The following is a 22532-nucleotide window of genomic DNA, read 5'->3' as shown; positions in this document are numbered from 1 at the left end:
GAGTGTTGTATTGGAAATGGGGATAAATTTCATGAGGCGAAGCCGAGTGAAATTTACCATTTCCGAGTGAAATTTATCCCCATTTCCAATACAACAAGAGTGGTATTTATCCCAAATTTCACTGCTACCCATGCTATTCCCAGTTAATACCATACTCGCTGCATATAGCTGTATATATATTATATGCATGCTGCACTTTAGCGTTGCTATGTACGCAATTTGTCACTATGTACTAAACACGCGTCGACACTAATTGGCGCTACATTGTTAACATAAATTCTAGCCAATAAAATTACAATTACAACTTTTTCACTGCTGTCAGTGAAATACGGGATAAATTTCACTGCTATTATTGAGATTTTTGTATGGGCTGTGAAACAGTGGCGTAGCAAAGGGTGGGCATGGGCAGGCATTTGCCCAACCATCACAGTTTCTTGCCCAACCATCACAAACTTTTGCCCAACCATCACAAGTAGCTTAAGATTCACGCGAGGATTCACAGCAGCACACAAAACAATCCTACTTTAATACTGTAAAGCGTAAACGTGTACCTCATTTGTTGAACCATGACTTTGAAGAAGGGATCGTGATAGATGGTGTATCATGTGATCCATTACACGGGAAAATCCCTTGGGAAGTCCCTATAATTACGCTCTTTGGCGCGATTTAAATTTAAAATGGAGTTCAAACGTGGTACACTATAGTCGTAGTACCATATCTCTAGGTCACAGTGAGCGATAATTGTCAGTAGGATTCAGTGTGGATGATGCTGGCAGCAAAAGATTTCGTTTCAGTGGACTTGTCAAGCGTATTTTTTTTGATAAGGAAAGTACCATATAGCCTAACTTACTGCTGATGAAAGAAAACGGGAAAACCTACTCTTCTATAGATAGCAATAATGGCAGACGACTGGAAATGGAGAAAAGGTCAAGTCATTATTATAAAGTGTCACGAGCACAATTTGTACTGATTAACCGAGTTGTGGTTGGCACCAGATTCATGCAAAATGTACATTGGCTGCTATATGTCTGGGACGGAGCATTCTTGGCATGTTGATATTTGTGATAATACTCATTATAGTTCATAAATTAGCGTCCCTGGCCTTAATTTGGGGCCATGTGGCGTTTACTTTAAAATGCATTACATATCGTTGTGGTGGTTGGTCTGTAAGCTATACTGCCAGTTGATTGTAGTAAATATGTGATGAACTGTTTATATTGTTGGTTCTTGTAGATTCAGCAGTTTGATGTCACGTGATGCTCGGCCACGACGATCGTCGGTGGATGCCTGCCCTACAAGTTTAATAGAATAGCATATAGCTAGCTAGTAAATTTTTGCATGCATGCAAGCAGCCGATTTGTTTATACTAGCATAGGTAGTGTAGGCCTTGTGTGCATGCACTTTTCAAATTTTTATTTGATAATGTCTCACATGAAAGTGAACGTGTTCTTGTGTGTGTAGTTAAGTTGATGTTATGCCCAACCATCAAATATTGGCTGGCTACGCCCCTGCTGTGAAACAGGTATGGTATTAGTATATACTAGTAATAGCATAGGTAGCAGTGAAATTTGGGATAAATACCATGAGTGTTACATTCAAAATGGGTAAAATTTCATGAGGCAAAGCCGAGTGAAATTTCTATTTTCAATGCAACAAGAGTGGTATTTATCCCAAATTTCACTGCTATACCCATGCTATTCCCAATTAATACCATACTCGCTACATATACGCATGCTGTGCATTAGCGTTGCTATGTACACGATTTGTCACTATGTACTAAACATACATCAACACTAATTGGCACTACATTGTTAACATAAATTCTAGCCAATGAAATTGCAATTACAACTTTTCCACTGCTACCAGTGAAATAAGGGATAAATTTCACTGCTACTATTGAGACTTTTGTATGGGCAGTGAAACAGGTATGGTATTAATACATAACTGCATACGTGCACATATTGAATATACCTCCTTATTCCTCACAACATGACAATAGAAAATCCCCACACCCTACAAAGTAATGAAACATACAGCTCATTTGTAGTTGTGCAGTACTTATGTCATATATAGTTCAAGTGGAAGTTGCATTCATTCAAAGTTTTAATTGTACATCACTGTCATTAAAATTTGAGAGGTGCACATACTGTATTGTACCACAACTAACATGTCTATTTGTTCAATATTTCAAACAATTTTAAGCTCTCCACACACATATTTCAATACTTTAGGTATGTATGAAGGTAGACTTGATATTTTAAACTCTCTTTAGTTAGGCACAAATGTATGTATATACACAGTACAGGAGATAGATGTGGTGCTAAAGAAATCTTAATTGATTTAAGTTCAATTCTCTATACATTTATGAGCATACACTCTCCCACACTATAACTGTTGTGGTAGAAAGATGAAATGTTATTAGTGCATGTGTTACATATGCATGTTCAGGTATAGTGTGATATGATTGACAAGTCCAAGTAATGCTGTATACATATACAGTATGTACTGTCATAGTACATTTTCCTAAATTTTGCACCATCTTCTAAAATGTTATATCTTTTAGTGGATGTGATAAAATGTAAAACATTTTAAGGCACATAGTTAGTGAGATATGGCTGCTATGTTATACAGTAGGAAAATATTCTGAGACTTACAAAATATTTTATATTTATATAATGGTGAAAATCTCCGTATAAAGCTCCCATATAGCAAATTGTTCTACACATAAATCAAAAGTCTACTACTAAGCAAGTACAAAAAAGTTACACACCTAATTTTCATGTCACAAATTTTTGAAGTTCAGTTTTTTGGGTGCATTTTTGGGTGGTGCAACTATATATACCTTTCTGCCTACAGTACTTGGTAATTATGACAACAAATTATATGCACATGGTCTTAGATTAGAGTTGTCACTAGTGGCGAAAGCTAACTGATAATTACAGTATCAACAGTTTGCCTGTAATAATACAATCAATGAATTAAGTTCCACTGATGCATCAATGTATTGTGTGTACTCACTTGCAAAGAGTTCACAATAGTGAAGATCCATGCTAAAACTATAGAGTCATTATCAATCACAAACAACAGTCCCAGTATCCAAGTTCCTCCAAGTAATGGGACAAGTACTGCGGTAGTCAATAGTAGTATTCTACATAGAATATGATAAGTATTATATTCACCTTTTTACCTATAATACTTTTGAACAGTGCCAAAACTATGCTTTCAAAATTATGATTATCTCAAGAACTGACTGTTTTATTAGAGTGCATAAGCATTTCCTGACTGCTGTACGTATTACTGTAGAGGAAGTGATTGTTTTATTAGACTATCTTGAACTTATTTCTGTAAAGTACTAATAAACAGCTAAGAAACCATTGATTTAGTTATTGTGTTCATTAATAGCTTTAATTCTGATACACGCACACTTTATTTAATTTTCAAAATTCATCCCTATTATGCTGCACCGTATTGTATAATTGACTGGAACCTAATACTGACAGATTCCTATGTGAATGTTTCTAGTACAGTACTAATTACTACTGTATATAGACTACTTTATTATGTATGTGCAAAACATTCAATTGCATGGTGTGTATGTGAAGCATGAATTCCCTATAATGCACTGTTAAATTGTCACCACCAATTTTGAGCACATATACACTAACAAGTGATCATGAAAACCATACATATTGATACTACTAGTCATCTCTATTTAAATTTTGCTGCTGTTTCTCTTTCTGCAACATCTCAGAGTTGGTTCTTGAGCCACCCGAATTTCTGAAGCATTGTGTATTTATCTATTCCAGTGTCCACATAGGCAGCAGTCCACACAATACAAGTATAACTTATGATAACTGTTAACCAACAGAGTCAGGATCTGGCTAATACTCTACTTGTCATAGCTTGCATATCATTTCTAGGATCATGATGATCTGTTCTGATAAAGTTAGAATACTGCTTGACAAACACATTCATGGTAGGTTAGGTATAAAATGTTTGGGAAGAATATGTCCAGTCTTTATATGAGAAAACATATACAGCATTATTTTCCATTGAGAAGAGACTGCATGATGTGCTTTACTACAGTTTTTTTTTACAATTCTGAAGTTTGCAGTACAGAGAACATGTAAAATTCCAAGCTTACTTTGCTGTTTCAAATCTAGCCTTTTGGTTATCATGTCTTCTTCTCAAGTAATATATATTCATAATTGATAATGACAAAAGGATCATGTTGATCTACAAAAAGTTATGATTAAAGAGTGAGATAAAAGTAAGTCTGAAAGCCAGCTGTAGGCCAGCTATGAGACTTGCTAATGCAAAGTGCAGTTATATCCTTGCCAAAAAATGCTACCACCTTTGATTTTGTAACTTGTAAACCCCACATACGTATCTTCTTGATAGCATTTTGCAGTTTAGCCATTTTAGCATGGATATACTGTGCATACAATAATCTTACCAAAAGTATTAAAATTACAGGACCAGTAAACGCCCAAATAGCACCATTCTTGTCTGAAATCCAGCATCTGAAAATCAACATACCATACTGAACATATAATTATTTATATGGCATAATTATTGAATTTTAGCTCGGGGGTTGTTATTCTCATTTCTAGTAGACAACAACATTACCATCAATTGGATTAGGGTGAAATTATGCAAAATAAAGTATCCAAGTACAGTACAATAATGAGTACTTATTTGTTCAATACCATATAACGGGTTAATCTTGAAGGGGAGACTTTCTAAGAGCAGCTAGTTTTGTAGCTTTTATTTTAGAATGCTCAAATGTCATGTGCAGTGCCAACAAAAATAATTTTTGTAATGGACATTTAACCAAGCAGACTGTTATTGAGATGGTAACCAAGTGTAACAATACAAAGGATAAGGGATCATCATGACTACAACGAAATATGGACAACTATGCTAGGGAAAATTTTGTTTTGCATTATGAATGACAAGAAAATTGTTGCACACATCCACGAGTGGAGGGAAATCTTGAGTAGCTTTTTTAGGGTCAAGTTACTTACTATCAGTTGGCTTGAAATAACATGACATGCCATTGAAATTGTAGTTCAACAGTTACACACTTCCAGTGGCAAATTTAGGTGGGTTTTGCGGTTTTGACAGATACCCCCTTTTGAAACTAGCTCAGTGGCAGCCTAACTTGCTTTATTAATGTTGCATTATATAGCAAGCTGTATAGCTGTATTGTGTTGTATTGTATTGTATTGTATTGTATTGTATTGCATTTATAAGCATCATAGCAAAATACTATATACCACTGTGTTCACAGTAGTATACTGTACATACAAATGCATTGAACTAGCATCCATTATAGCTATTAAACCCTCAGCAACACTTTAATTTTACCCCTCACTGCATTAAAAATGATTGAGGTACTCTAATAGAGCAATCAAAGCTATGGCTTAGTTACCACTTTTGCCCTACAGTTAGTTTACTTATCTCATAGCTTAAAGTATTGGATTTATTGTGATTGTTAACTATAATCAGCCTAAAATCCAACCTCAGAGTTCTAAATTCTCTGTTTCTTAACTTTCTTGGACATTGTTTCTATAGCTACTATATATATATATATATTTTCAGAAACCCCCTTTTCAAAATCCTAGATTCACCACTGACTTCAGTCCACACATAGAAGTGAACACTGAGCAAGTTCCAGTCTTAGCTATGTAAAAGTGTAATTGATTCTGCATAAATAACATCTTTTAGAAGAGTTAAATTTTTGTATAGCTACATAATTTGAGTATTAAACTCCTTCAAAAATAACCTGTTATACAGTACATAGTTTCCAAAATATGCATATACTTAATGCTGTAGTATATATGCATTACACAATTCTATTATTATTATTATTATTATTGCACACCACTAGGTATTAATGATGTTCTTTGTGTCCATAGTACATATCTAACATACAAATTTTTATATAATGCACTTACGCTATATTTATTTCTCTGTATGCTTTAATGCCATCCTCATCCATTACAGATTCGGTGCCTTTTATGACATAATCATCATAAGACAATCCAGCTGATATAGCAACTATTGGTATGGGTAGACCTATGTTTAACAAAGCACAGAAATATTTTTGAGATAATAAAGTTTACAGTGTGCCATACAATAGAACCTGGCTAAGTGTAATACAGGAAGCCATACAGAACAATAGTTAATTAACTCTATAAAGTAAGACTTTTTTGATTGTAAATTGTGTAGTTGTGTCTGCTGGTTGTTGTTATAATCACTGATATAATCTCTCACTACAATTACAAGTGCAAACTACCTCACATTGGCATAGTCAGCAGGATAGTTAGTGCTATTCCATTGGAGGGATTCAGAGATATGACGCTACATTGACTCAAGAAGTTTTAACCAGTCAACATCGTGGTACTGTGGCAAGTCTCATTTAACAGTACCCATAAAGGTCGAGTATCTGTCGCGTTTTGTTCAGCCTTTGTTGGCCATTCTTTTTTAGATGCAGCATGGTCAATCATGTGATGAGGGTGGTAGTGCAGGAGTCAATATGAACAGACCGAATATAGCCCATTCACCGATTTTCCCTGATAAATTCAGTGACGAAGAGAACTTCAGTGAGTGGATTCCACATTTTAATAGTATATCTATGGTTAATGGGTGGAGCGATGATGACAAATATAAGTTACTGTAGTTGAATGTTCATAATGACTAAGGTTTGATAAACCTCACAAAAAGGTCTATCTTATTACTACTTTATAGTGTTAAGTCACTATTGTTCTGTATGGCTGCCTGTCTTACAAAAGCCTTCAGGCCAAATTCTTGGCCTTACAGACAGGTGACTGCTTCAGACTGGTGGATTAACTTTTTCACTAAGGTAACTTAAAGTTGGTCTTTCTAAAAAGCTAGGTGACCTTTCTAACCAGGTAGCTGCTAAGATAGCTTCACTGTATACTGGTAAATTTTATTGAAAACAAAGACTGTGCAATTTATTGATTCTCTAGGACGATATCTGCAATGACGAAAATTTTCATAACATGATGTCATAATTGCAAAAATGGGTATCTCAGTGGTGGGGACTTTAGAGACTTTATTTTACAGAAATCAAAATAAACATGCAGCTGTAGTTGTGTACAGTTGGAACCAAGACATAATAAAGGTAAGATGTAGTAAATGTATTTTGGAAATTCAAAACCAGCTCATTGGGCATAAGCAGATGAATTTCTTTAATGTTTACACAAATACACACATTTGTATTAGCAGAACACTACCTCATCCAACACTTCCCTGTACAAACTCCCCTAACTTTGGCAGACATTTTGCGTTGTGACATCAAGAAATATAATTGCAGTGTCAAGAAATGTCACTGCGGATATCGCTGATTGTACAATATTACTACAGCAGTGCATTGACATGTGTGTGTGTGCTTTAGCTGGCAATATCATTGCTAATATAATCCATTAGACTGCATCGGTAGAAAAGTTGATTCAAATCCAATGATACGCAATGCATAAGCACTATGCTGCCAGTTTGGAAGAACATATATGCAAACAGTCACAACAGCTGCATATAATAACCGTGCACTGCTAATCAGGTGGTCAAATTTCACAATGATGTATATGTAATTAGACAATGGCATACAGCATTTCCTTTGATGCGTAGAGGTCTCTTATTTGTGAAGAAACCTGGTATCAGACATCTTACCAGACACCTGTCTCAATAGGATACTTGTTTACCACTACAATGTGGCCCACAGTAAATTTTAAATGTAATTAGCCTGTTGTGGACAATTAGTATTTAGCACATCAGTAAACTCCAAGAGAAATGATGCAAATGCGAGCGATTGTAAGAAAGAAATTACACTCAAGTACACCATTATCTGTGTCTAGCTTAGTGGGGATTAGCCCATCATGGTAGCTGGTTAATCAAAAACGCCATTAATTCAGTTCATGGTCTAAAATGTGCTCTGTAGACCTAGGCAGCCATACTGGCACTGGCTATTCACATTCGCTGCCATTCACACAAATCTATAATGCCTCATACACTTTTAATCAACTTTATTTGGTGTTCCATGGCATGCACGACCTCATATCTTTTGTTTGCTGAAATTTCTTCAGTGTTGTGACAATGGGAACTCTCTACACTAATTCACTGCTTCTACGCATTGTCTAAAACACTTAGACACTCGTAATAGGTGTCTTTGAGGATTTAAAAACCTGAGGTGACATCAATAATTAATAAATGTAATCAATAATTGTGTAACTATTACTTAAAAACTATTAAATTAACAAAGAAATGAAGTAGGGTTCCAGAGACAAAGAGTAGTGAAATAAGAAACATGAACCATGGCAGCTATTAGTTATGTACATAATTATATGTAAGAAATTCATACTTTGGGTAGTGCAATATGCTGAAGTATGGATTTCCATAGATACCATCATTCATACTCTTGTTTCACTACTTTTTATCAATGGAAACCTACATATTTTATTTTTAGGAAATGGCAATTTTTAATCACACTAGTTTGTTAACTTTTTGTTATAGCATAACTTACTCTATGATATACACGTGTGGCTGTGACTGCTTTATTAGAGTATCTGCTAACCTCAAGTGACCTATGCAATAGACTACCAAATCTTGTTTTCTACACCAAAACTGTAGCTGATTGCAGCTACATCATTAAGAGGTGTGGTTACCATGCCCTGTCATTTAAAGAGACATGGTAGAATGTCCTCATCACGTTAGAACATGATCACAATGCAATTGAATAATGAGTACAGCCACAGGTATCTGCATTACCTCTTACAGTAGCATAAGCACTTCAAATAATTTTGTGGCATCTAAACACAACCTCTAAGGTAATGGTCAACATGGTAAATTAACGTCTTGGTATGGTGTGCTTGCATGAAAAAGAAGACGATAATGTATAGTAATTGAAGATTTCAGGAAAGTAAGGCATAAAAAGTAGACATCAGTTGGCACAGGTGAATTTGTTATTGTGGTGAGAATTGGTGGTCTTGTGTTGCTTTGTTAGATCTCTAGCCTTGTAACTGTAGTCAAGCAGGCAGGCTTTTGGACCAAACATCAGGCTTTGTCAGTTCTTGTTTTGAGCACAGAGATTTTGAGTGGTCAGGATATGTCATGATCATAGTCATGCACACTGATCTGATGTGATATTTCAATCATCTGCTTTTATGTGATACTCAACTGCACATGCTAAGCACCTACAGGATGCCAAGCTAGTGTATGCTCCTTCAAGGAAATTTTTGAAAATTGAATCTCTGAATTGGCATCTGGAGGCTATTTTACATGTAAAGTCTCTTTCTCTTTCTTATTACCATTAAGGAATATCTTTGTAATTTTGTGCTACAGTACCAATTAATTCAATTTCATACGTAGCTAGTATCTAATTTTATCCATGATTTTGAAAGTGAAAGTTCAGTTCTTTGAGATACAGAGGCAAGTTTGATTTTAATTGCTAATGTACGAATGGCATACATGATCAATGCCATGCAGATGACTCACTAGAACTTTAAAAGTAATCTGAAGACAATTGACATAGATGTAGTGGCTTAGAGCAATCAGTGTAACTAGAACAGTGGCTTAATTCTACACTGAATGCTCTATTAGAATATCATGATGACTGTTCTGTTAGACTATATTGCGATGACTGCTCTATTAAAGTATCTTGATCTTTCTATAAGTAGCTGAAAAGTGGTCCAGTCAAGCTGGAATGGCCAGACCGTGGGCTCTGGCCCTGGTTTTTAAAACTAGATTTGATGCTATATGCACTAAAACTATTCCATTTAAGATGATTTTCGTCACATATCATTTCAGAATCTGTGTTGGTTATTAACGGTAGTATTTTGGTAGGTGACATCCGTTTTAGCGGAGAGTCCTACTAAACAGTATTACTGTACTGTTTCAAACTTCCTACTTCTAACTATATTGTATATAATCCTAGCATATAGTTTTCATTCTATACTTCTCAATGATTTATTGGTACAACATATCACGAAAATTCACTCACCCCAACCCAGAAGTAGAAAGAAACGTATATCTTGAAAAATTCCTTTGTAGAATATTGTAACAAACAGCACAAACACCATGATTGCTTCACACAGAGTCCAACAAAACATAGAGAGGAAAAAGTAGTGTAGAAATATTGCAACCACATTGCACCCCCACTGTAAAAATAACATACAGGATGGAGCACTTCTACATAAGTTAGAAAAGCTATATAAATGTCTGGTTTGTATACCACACAAATAACAATCATATTACGTAAAGAATCTCAAATTATTCTTATGTTGTTATTTCAGCACTCTGGTTAAGCATATACAATGTAAGATTAACACCAATCCATACACAAAGTATATTATTCAGTCAATCATGCAGCTAGTATAGCATTTTGTTTTTGTAGATGCCAAGTACGTGCTTATCAGCTTACAGTACTTATAGCTACAGTCAATCAGCACCTGTCATGTACATATAAACTCACTCCCTCAGCTGTTTCTATTCCACTGACAAATGTTATCAATCCAAGTAATAGAGCAATTGAGAGATTTAAATGAACTTTGTGATGCTTTGCTTTGAAAACAGATTTCCTAATGACAACAAATTAATTTAAATGCAATATGTACAAAAATCTACAAGTATTGTACTTGGTAGAGGTACACATTGTAACTGCTTCAGCAAACCCATGTAGTTTGTACAATTTTCAAATTTCTTTATATAGTCTCAGTACTATCTACAGTATCCAAGAAATGGGTTACCATACTATACAGTGACTTATGGTGAGTAGTTTTGGAATTACTGTACTGTATAGTGCTAGAGAGTAGAAGAGCTAACAAATCAACAATAATGCACAGTGATTATATTGAGAATGAACCACAGATGCTTTCATTTACATTGGTGTCTACATGTGTATGGTTGGAATTTGGCTTGAAATGTTCACCATGAAACAAATAATACATACATAGTCATAGCCCTATCGTACAGTATGGTAGTACTGGATCATGGAGATTAGGATTTCTGGCCAAAACTACACAGCTTTACAACACCATCCTGACACCTTGGTAGTATTGGTTAGAAGTATAAAAGTGTCATCAGTACAACCCTAAAGGCTTCCATAAATTGTTGCAAAATTTAAAAAAAAAACTTATTCAATGGAATTTTCTACTGACTAATTTCCTGCCTGCCTGCTGCTTGATGTCTTCAAGCAAGCATATCTCAATAATGGCTAAGGATATGGGCTTGATTTTTTCACTGTTTAATGTTGCTTTGTCTAGAGACGTGCCATTTGGCATACCGCAGTACATACAATGCATGCACCATGTACTTACCTTTGTCCTCCTTTACGTCCCATTTCTTTTTGCCGACAGCCCAAGGTGTCGATTCGTGGTAGCACTATGCATGGCTTCCCTACAGTATGTTTGTAAACATTTGTCCGTATTTTCTGTGGTAACTGGATTGATAGCAGAGGCGATTCTAACACTTTTCTTCATTTGTAATGCTATGTAACGGGCCGACAATAGCTGAAAGCGAAATGTAATGGCTGCTGCACTTTCGAGGCAGCAATTGATAGTTGAGGGTGCACGAATTGTCATATTTTTGTGGTGATTGGACTACTATTTTTCGTCTATAGCACTGTGTAGTGGACACATGATAAGTTATGACTCGTCAAACTTGGAAATTTGGAAATCTGGAAATACTGTAAGACGCCTTTTCACAGATCCGTCACATATACTGCATCGTAAACAAACACGTGTGGCTGGCACCTATGTAAGTCTGGTGGAACGTAACAAAGATATTCGAACTCTCTACAAGTAGGTGAATAAAATGGTGCATCAGTTTAATTGGTTTGAAGCTCAATATCTCAGTATGTATTCATCTACAGTACTCTGAGTAATAATTATATTTTGTCTTGGCATAGTATGATATTTGGTATATAAATATTGCTAATCATTGACTGTTAAACAGACATTTCTTTCGTGATACACATCAGAATTTGTGTGTGCATTGTGTAATGTATATAAACAGAATTATGCAGAAAATGATGTATATACGGATGAGTAGTTTACTTATATGCCTTATATGTATACAGATATAAATGGTTTTTGGCTAAATTTTTGGTACATGAATGCAAACAATGTACAAGCTGTGGAATACATTATATTAACTAAGGTATGCATCATGTTTAACCTTAGTAATAGAATTGCTCCAATGGTCAGCAGCAGACACACAATGGAGACACTACATCCAACATAGCTGACTATGTGAAGTTCAGGATAGTTCTATAGAATTAAAGTAGTTGTGAACTAGTGGTGTGTGATATAGGATATTTTCTTATCACGATTATTGCACACAACGTATCACAATACAATATCACGATATGCAACTCATCACTCAGCTAGTATATTTACACTGATGACACATGTAGAAGTGATGTACTAGAAGTACAATACAACATAGTACATGACTAGCATACAACATTGCAAGCTCTTTTATCAAAAAAAAAGTACAGTGTACAATGCCATCTTGGATACATTTTTCTCTAATTATAGCTAAAATCTATACTTTGGCTTATATCACAATATAAAGATTCTATATCATATCATGATATAAAAAAAATTATCACGATATTTTGATATATATCACATATCTCACATCACTATTGTGAACATGTACTGTATATTCATTTAGCATGAATAGGTATGTACAAATAAATTACAGTTTGACAGTAGATAAAGTGTTAATTCAGTGTACCCACCTCATCAGCATCAACTGAGCTCACTAGTACAGAAAAACTTGTTAAGTGTGTAGCCCTACATATCACTGGAGGTCTGTGATCATTATCTTGTATTATACCACTACTGGACCATCTCCCTGTACTTTGATTGCTGAAAAGTGTTGAACAAACGTCAATAAAACAGATAAATGAAAATCTTACAGCACATGTGACTACACTACCGTAATAATTTTTTTCCGTTGTAAAATAATTTTCGTATGCAAACACTTGTACGAGAATTTCTTGCACGAAAATTTTTATACAAGATCGAATTACTCTAACAGAGCAGTCATTCACATAAATCGTACGAAAATATTTTTACAACAAAAATTTTTATCATGAAAATTTTTTTCATGAAAATAAAGCAAATTATGGTATTGTTAAGTGACAATAATGACATGGCTAAGACTATGATGGAACCATTTTTAGGTGTACCAAATTACTACCAATATGGAATTTTGTCATTTACTGATTTCCAATATTGATGTCGCCTAGAGAAGACAATAACCTTCACTTTAGACTCTATTTAGGCTGTTTTGGGTGGGTAATAAATCTCATATACTCCACCTTGTTTTCTAACACACTCCACGCCTTTAAGCACAATATGACATATGCTCAAAATCGGGTTTGTCCAATCGCTATGCATTATTCACGTGCAGTGATTTAATGAGCGCGATTATTTAGTCACGTGAGGACGCATAGTTGCCATGGCGCTAGTATTATCGTAAGAAAACCAGCCGCTTTTTCCGAGCCTACAGTAGAAACAGCCGTGGATGAGGTAAGTAATCTGAGTGTAATGTGAAATAGAGTCTAAAGCAGTTATACGGGCACAATGTGGAGTCTATGAAATTCATAAACCCTCAGGCCCTTAGTAGCGCCCTCGCTTCGCTTGTGCGCTACAGCCCGGGCCTTAAGGTTTATAAATTTCATAGACTCCACATTGTGCCCGTATAACTATTATATATAGTTGATCCAATATTTACATAACATAGTTAATAGTATGTTGAAGGGTGATACTTGGAAAAGAATGGTATAAAGATAAATTTGGTATCATTAGATGCAGAATGTTCTGGAGAACAACATATCCAAAATCCTCTAAAATCCCCTTGGGGAAAAAAAAGTTATGGACGTTTGAAGTTTTATGCTAATAGTGCAACAAGACATTAACATCCAAAATTTTAAATTTCATGTTTCTGATTATAACTTGAGATATATACCACATATCTTAATTCTGTTTTTTGTACATGGTTATGCTCATGTATCTGTACGTATTTGTAGACAGGTTACCATGACAACAACCACAGTTATCTCATGATTTGTATATTAATTTATAGTTTTTTTCATATCTAGTTTTATGTATAATTGCTATAGTTTTGAGCTTGGTAATAATTTTGTGGTACGTCAATGAAAACTCTCATTAAGCCCAACAGGTCATAGTCAGTAGCCCATTTTAACAAGAATGTTTTAAAAGTAAGCGACGGTCATTTTTGTGATTTGCATAAGGTTTCATAAAAATACTTCTACTTCAAAAATATTTTGCATATGTTTTCTGGAAGAAAATAGACATTTCTAAAATCTGTAGAAGTGGTTTTTGTAAATTTCTTTTTAGTATTTTGTATAATGACATTGTGAACTCACGTTACAGGTTCAAACCACAATTTATGTATAAAAGTGTGCTCTGACACTGTAAATGTATATCCACAGTAAAGCTGCAAATTACACAATACTATTGGGCAGTGCACCACATTAAAGCATAATGAACAAAGTAGTGCATATGAATATTTTAGGTTTAAGGAAGAAAACCCATCCCTCCTGGAGGAAGACTGAGTAGACCCCGACTAGACATTGGGTGACCTGCAGTTCGAATCCTAGGGTTGGAGGGATTTTTTCCTTACTTTGGCCCCTTTTCTGTTACACCTTATCAGTTATAAGTCTAAGTACTTGAAATTAGGTTAGGTAATCCTAAGGCTGCAGTACATGTTGCTGTCAGACCTTCAGTGCCGGTCACTGTAAAGTGTTAATAATAATGTGTAGACGCAGAGGCAAATATTTTGCCATTAGGGTACAATGGACAAGGAATGATTCACTCTTAGATACAATGATCAAGACTATACAAGTACAATGCCTAGTGTGAATAAAGAGCAGTACTTATAAATCCACCAGGTAAAAAGGCCAGGTCTAGGAAACCAAATATCTGTTATTTCCATATCCTTTGCCACTAGAACTGTGCTCTAGTTTACTGTGGCATTTTTGGTGGATATTTTGCAGTCAAATAGACAAACTATTCTGTAAGGTTTTAGTGAACTTCTATTTCTCATCAGCATCCCACTTGTATTTTCTTTGCCACAAATATTTTCCCATTATTAAAGATGTAGCCAACCATTATTTGTCTGAATATCAAAAAGATTGAGCATGTGAAGTTAAGTTTTTAAGATTACTGCACTTATATACCAGCTACCTTGTTTACTGTAGTATTGAAATCCTTAAGGATTGTGTAGTGAACCTTCTAAAATTAATTTTATGTTAGTAAAATTCTGTAATTACAAAGGACAACTATACATAGTTACATCTGAAGTAGATCATAGTACTGTGGTGTTGTGCTGCTTTCAGATCAGTTATTGTATGTATATAGCTAACTAACAGTGATACAGAGAGTTGGGGTATGATAATAAGCCTATAGCTATATTATAGCACTATTGACCCACGTGTCCATTTTCTGATGAAAAACAGAAACTCACCAAATAATGCATGACCTAATAACGCTAGTCCAATATTTTAAAATATTTTTCTCTCAATAATAAATTTAATATGATAAAGCATGTTTATATTGATCTTTGTTGAAAATCAACTATGATAAATGAAACTTCACCTTGTGTATGTTAACTTGTGATCAGCCTCACAAAGAAGCAAATAAAGTGTATAAGCCCTAAGGTAGCCATATATAGGCTGGCTGCTGGGGTCCCACTAAATATTATGGTGGAAAACATGAAAGTATTGATGTTGAGGTTAAGGTATTTAAATTGCAGGTTCACTTGAAGGTTACATACTGGAATGAGCTCATAAATGCTTACTAAGTTGTGCCATGCTTTAACGCATTTGTAATAATAGACATGTACACAGTTCAATCTAAATGCAAACTGTCATACTTATGGTGTACATGTGGCAGTTTCACTAGTTTACATAGAATTTTATGTACATAAGGTTAAGGTTAGAGTGTTTTAAAAGCTACCTTTTATAAATTCAATAACTAATTCATACTCCTATATAGTAATTTTTCATTAAAAATCAAACGACTGTACAAAAAATTCTGAATTCAGAGGATTTTGGATATGTCATTAATGACACCAAATTTATCATGATATCATTTTGCTGGGTATCACCCTTCAACAGCCAGACCAATACATGTTTATCTTCTTCCAGAAAATATGTAATTTTTTTTGAGTATGTAAAACTAGAAATAGTTTATGAAACTTTAAGTAAATCACAAAAATGTTAATTTTAAAACATTTTTAAAAAATGGGCTACTGACTGAATTGTTGAGCTTAATGAGAGCTTTCATCTATACCACAAAATTATTACCAAACTCAAAAGTAGCTTTTATACATAAAACTAGATATGGATAACACCTAAAAACCATAAATTAATGTATATATATATATATATACAAATCACAAGATAATTGTGGTTGTTGTCATGGTAACCTGTGTACAAATAAGTACAGATGCATGAGCATAACCATGTACAAAAAACAGAATTAAGATATGTGGTATATATCTCAAGTTATAATCAGAAACATGTATGAAATTAAAGTTTTTGGAGGTTAATGCCTTGTTGCACTATATTAGCATAAAATTTCAAACGTCCATAGCTTTTTTTTCCCCAAAGGGGATTTTAGAGAATTTTGGATATGTTGTTCTCCAGACAATTCTGCATCTAATGATACCAAGTTTATCTTTATACCATTTTTTTCCTGGTATGGTCATTTTTTAACCTTCAACAACTGCACTATAACAAATTATAGAGCATGCATTACAACAACATGTTAGGCCTGCACCTAATATGCTAGCATAACTTAGAGAATAGGTCACCAATTTTGTGAAAATAATTCCAGAATAACAGGATGGTTACAGGAATAATTTTAGGATTATCGGACATCCATGGAAATAATCGGTGGAAATAAGGGGCGTGCCTCGCTTGATTAGCTAGAAGGAAGAACTAAGCTACTAAGAACGATAGATAGCTGGCATTATTATATGAGTACTGGGTGAAAGAGGCTGAAAAGCCTCTAAAAGATTGATATACTCTAACAAATGCTCAAATACTCTAATAGAGCAGTCAGATCGTTTCATGTTAACAATCTGTAGACAGCATCAGGGATTTAACTGCATGATTATCTGAATCTGGTACATCTTATACCAGTGTATATATCTTCTTTGAATCTTTCAACAAACATGTTGATATCATTATCTACTAAACTTAGGATGTACAGTTATAGCTACAGCTTTAATACATGTAGCTATATTATTATTATTATTATTCAAGTGTGTTGTAATAGCCATAGCCATTATGTGTAAGGTGGAATGCTTCATTTATGGCTAGCTATTAATTTTAATTAATTATGGCAAAACTACAGCATTTTGAGAACTAAGCGACTATAGCTATACAGAAACTAAATGATAATTATTATGGAATAATAGACTAGATACCAGAATAAAAAAAAGTATAATAGGAGAAATTTTGGGAAATTCTGGAAATAATAATAGGTAAAATTTTGAGCATATTAGGCTCAGGCCTATAACATGTGCAATCCATACTTTATGCTTGTGGTGGTAGTGGTGTGTGCACTCCAGGCAATTAGGCACAAAAGTATTTAATCCATGCTCCCATGAAGAAGACTTTTCCTAGCATTTTTAAAAGTATTGTAACTGTTTCATTTTTTAAACAAAGATTTCATGTGGAATCTCACAGTGTGACATTTGTTGTACAGCAAAGTAGCAATATTGGTTCATAAAACCGTATGATTACCAATTATGGGTAATACTGGTGGACGATATTTTAGCTGATCCGATAATCAGTGTACACCTCTACATCCATTTTCATTTTAACAGATAATTACAATTTAACTAATTATATTGATTATATGTTACATTCATTATTATTTAGTGGGTATTTGTTATATGGATACGTACTTCAAAGACATTGTCAATGAATCGTGTAATCACAGAACTTACTTTTGACTTCTAGAAGTAAAGTCCCAAAACACACATAGTGTGGTACCCACTTCAGGTGTGCCTCCTAACTGTGTAATGTTAATGACTTTCTTCAAGGTACATAACATTACTATGCAATTACTTACACTGTTGAACTTTACTATCACACTAGCATCTCCTGTAAGGTTAATTGAGCCTTGAGAAAACTGTGTTGAAATAACTACACCAGAAGAAGGTCTGTATCGCTCGCTAGAACAAAAGGGTGAAGTTATCATAATTTATAACTAACAGTGTTACACAACTGTAGCATTAGCTATATACTGTAGTCTAATATGGCCAAAACAAGTCCAAAATAAGATGCAGTGGTTATGTTCAGGGACAACAGGTATCTGTGGGAAACAAGAATTATGCTGGCATTGGTGATTATAAAGCTTTAACAGTTGGAAATCTCCAGATTGCACAATTCAATTAAAAATCAAGATACTCTAATAAAACAGTTTACAAAATATTATTATTCTAATAAAACAGTCGCATAAAAATGAAATACTCTAATATAGCAACCAGACAAAGAAATAGAGAATTTAAAATATCAAGTCTAATACAACAATAAACTATACCACTGTTGGCCATAGAAAGTAGCATAATTTTGGGAATAATGGTCATTACTTAAAATCATAATAGGTAATTTTTGAAGCACTGCTCAAAAGGCATATGCATAATGCTCAATTGTTAGAGCATAACAACCTCATGTCTAGTATCAAAAATAATCGCATGTGTAGAGATGTGGCAATTTTTTGTATTAAGACTTTACAGCACAAGTGTTCAGCAGACTTTACAGACCTTCAGCACTTGTGCTGTAAAGCCTTAATAAATAAATAATAGTGCCAAAGTTCTGTAGGACACCTGGTCCTACAACATGTTTAAAGATGTTACATTAATAAGTATGTTTGAGAAGGTGCAGAAAGGAGAATAATTCTATGACTGGACCAAACCTGCAGCCATTTGATTTATGCTCAAATGCTTACAGGAGACTGCCAGGCAGTCAGAATGTTTTCTCCTTGTCAATTTCATGTATTTGTATCCATACGAACTCTAAGAGTGACTTATTATCTCAAAGTACCACATGTGGAACCAAATGGACAACAGTTTATTTACAACATTATGCTAGCATAATTGATACATGTGGAAATTAGGCATTATGCTGGTATTTTAGAAATAAATTCTTTAATGGAGTCAGAATTCAAATAGAACAGTCATGTAATGCTCAATTTTTAAGCATAATGACTTCATACCTAGTGTACTGACAAAGAGTCGAAAAACGTTGGATTGATATGTAGACTGATGAAGAGATACATACGAGTATCAATGCAGACAGAGCTGAGATCAAAGAGTTCGGCTTACCGTATAGAGTGTATGGGGACTTGCTGCATTGAATACAGTAGTCTAGTTTTATGTACATAAATTCATCTTTATCATAAAACATTTATAAGCTATTTACCAATAGTACTAAAAACCATAGTAATTACATTGTGCAAAGAGAAGTACTGAACAGACATACAGCATGCATATAACAGTTATACTTTACCTTAAAAAAGGGTCATTGATGTAAAACTGTAAGTTGTTTGCAACAAAATTTACAACTGGAACTACAACTCCTAAATTTACAAGATTCACATTTTTACGTTTACTCCAGTTATGTACCTTCCACTTCTCTTTGATGTCTTATAGCACTAGCTGGTATGGCGATTTGTGTACCACTAAAATTGGATGCCAATGTGTCATTTGGAAAAGTAATTGAATTACTGATCAGTGTTGGCAACAGCTGAACTTCAATAACTATAACAATTCAATACATATATAGTTGTAAAGAGAATATACCCACATGTGGCAGGCCGGCTTCTTGGGCCGCACCATACACTATCGTGTGTCTTGAAATAGCAAAAATGTGAATTTAAATTTATAAGCATGCAGCATGTGTATGTAATATGCTAATTTGTGGCTGAATTTTGGAAAACCACATGTTGGGCATAATGTAGATTCACAGAAAAATGAATATTAATATTTTAAAGCACTGTGACTCACCAGCCCTGGCAGCTACACTTATGAATTTTTCACCAAGATGAAACAATTCATTACCTTTTAAGAGCATCTTGTGGCCAAGGAAATCCTTATAGATTTTCCTATCATTATAGGTAAGTATTTTCACCAGTGTTATTGTATCAAAAGTCCTCAGAAAGGGGTGAAAGGTAGCAGGATAGCCAAGAGATAGACTACAAAAATGGGTGAGGATGGAAATTGAAGGAACCAGACCACAAAACAGCCTGTCAGAGGTAGGAAATAGACTGAAGTCTCACAAAACAAATGTATATTACACATTCAGTTCCCTGCTTAATGTTTGAACCCTCTACAGCATGTACCAGGTGTTTACAGATGTGTACAGACTTTTGGCATGGTTACACAGGCAACAGGCATCTCAGTTTTGGGTATTGCACCCATATGGTTGATTTTGCTGAATCCAATCACATTTATTTAAATACAATTGAAGTTTTGCAGAAATAGTACAAGCCATCTATGCAGCTACTTTGTTGTATAACAAAAGCCTATAAATTCCAATTCATGTTCATGGAAGTTTACCATAGCTTAAATACTAGGTTTTCTAAGACATTTGCCTACTTTCCAGAACTGAAAGTGCATAATTATGCTTCCAATATTGGTCTGCACTTACTAATATTATCATGATGGGTGGATATGTTCTTATTGGTGATGTTACCAACTGCCACAGCAAACATCTCTATGGATTTCAACAAATCTTCACCAACTGATAAAATCCCTGCCTATACAATGATATCGCAATGTACAAATCATCACAAAGATTATGAATGTAAATTGGTTAAAATAAATGTTCAGTAAAATAATGATAATGCAACACTTTCACACCTCACTTCAAAAGGGAAAAGAAGGTGTATAAATGCCATAAAGCACTGCTATCACTGCTCAGGAATGTATTTAATGACTAAATTCACATTTAGTATGTGCTATAAGGTTTTCAGAAGATTACAAAATCACATTCTGTAATTCATCATATACACGTTATAGCATAGAGGATTACGTAGTTCATAAATTCTGCATGAGGAACAGTAACCATTTTGGACGTACTGAACTGGCTGAGAGTATTTTGTTGTTGAAAACAATCGCTGTAGAACTGGCTGAGAGATTTTCATTGTTGAAGACAAAAAGAATTACCGTGGGACTACTGTGATGCAGTAAGGTTTTGTCTCGGTTTTGTTGGTTTAGCCAAAATATATACTGAGTCTATGACATTGCACACTATGTTTAAGAGCTATTTTAAATGATACTCAGTCTGAATACAGAAAGTCAGAGCCCTCTCTCAAGCTAGTCTGGCACTTGTCTCCACCCTCCTATGAATTTTCAGACAGGGTGCTGACATGTGTGTGCTGGGGATCTTGGCTATGGCTGCTTTGATTAACTGTATACAGTTACTACAATGATGTGTGTTTTTACCACAAGGCTCACTGTCACACCTAGTGAATATGCACTAGCTTTTACAAAGAAGCCAAGGAGAGATATGTGGAAAAGTCAGTTACAGAAATTTGGGTGCACCGTGGATCCTTACTTGGACTCTTACACAAATCAAGTATCTTTGCTATACCAACTGTGAGTACTCTCATATCTATGATTTCATTGAAAATCATATGGTCAATGGAAGTGATCCTCAAAGGACATTTAAAGGCCTGGATGGCTACCATATGGTTTTTTGTGAATGGATGGATGGGAAGTTTTTATGAGAAAAAGTTGTCACAAGCTAGCTAAATGTGAAGTGAAACCATCTCAGTAGAGAGGCATTATATACATATCTTGCATGGATGGCCATCAAATCATGTGGAGCAGTGCAGTGTGGCCATTGTACATGCATAGCTGGTTTAAGTATGGTGTGCAATCATGTTGGTGAGGTAGCATTATATAAGGTGATACATGAAGCATCTGTGCTATCAGAAATTCCTTGTACATCACTGCCAAATAAATGGTTACCAGCAACAGTCAACAAAACTGTCTCTCCATCATAAATTAGTGACACTGATTTTCGGGTATGCATGTTTAACAAATTTGAATCAGCTATTGCAGATCCTAAAAGAATTAAGCTGTCAGCAAAAACTCAACTCACTAGTTTGACAGAGCCATCTGAAGACATTCAAGAAGAATTCCTGTGTCAGTTGGGAATAAGTGAAGCAGAGAAGTGATTGGAATGCTGTGAAAATGATGATTGCCATAGTGGACAATGATTCCATTTTAGATGCATAAAAATCAGAAGAGCTTCACATGGAAAATGGTTCTGTAAAGAATGTGTGCTAATAGTTTACTACAATTGTACATTTGCTTATATATGTATCATTTGATGTGTAATAACAATTTCAAATGACAAGGGACGAACACTTGTTTGCACTGCACTTCTTTTACTGATAACTTTAAACATAGTTCTCTGCAAGGTCTGTTGAAGTTCTTTTCTGGATATTTCTGCAGTA

The 22532-nt window shown here is 34.6% G+C and overlaps 1 protein-coding gene across 2 annotated transcripts in view; it reads right to left on the bottom strand.

The window, feature by feature from the left end:
* Positions 1–22532, bottom strand: part of LOC136260452 (uncharacterized) — a 61085-nt gene that overhangs the window by 5881 nt on the left and 32672 nt on the right. The window contains exons 15-28 of one of the 2 annotated variants that reach the window (XM_066054182.1): positions 20717–20825; positions 19693–19827; positions 19577–19646; positions 18138–18240; positions 18013–18080; positions 12764–12893; positions 12196–12287; positions 10493–10598; positions 10022–10178; positions 5961–6081; positions 4457–4523; positions 4145–4236; positions 3019–3148; positions 1972–2013 (exon numbers count right to left, since the gene is read on the bottom strand). In XM_066054182.1, coding sequence (XP_065910254.1) covers positions 1972–2013; positions 3019–3148; positions 4145–4236; positions 4457–4523; positions 5961–6081; positions 10022–10178; positions 10493–10598; positions 12196–12287; positions 12764–12893; positions 18013–18080; positions 18138–18240; positions 19577–19646; positions 19693–19827; positions 20717–20825 — 1422 coding nt within the window. The remainder of the gene's footprint in view (positions 1–1971; positions 2014–3018; positions 3149–4144; positions 4237–4456; positions 4524–5960; positions 6082–10021; positions 10179–10492; positions 10599–12195; positions 12288–12763; positions 12894–18012; positions 18081–18137; positions 18241–19576; positions 19647–19692; positions 19828–20716; positions 20826–22532) is intronic. The other variant, XM_066054191.1, reaches the window with a different exon arrangement.

The sequence above is a fragment of the Dysidea avara genome, chromosome 1 (assembly GCF_963678975.1).
Source record: "Dysidea avara chromosome 1, odDysAvar1.4, whole genome shotgun sequence".
Classification (NCBI taxonomy): Eukaryota; Metazoa; Porifera; class Demospongiae; order Dictyoceratida; family Dysideidae; genus Dysidea; species Dysidea avara.
This window is presented reverse-complemented; position numbering and strand designations above follow the sequence as displayed.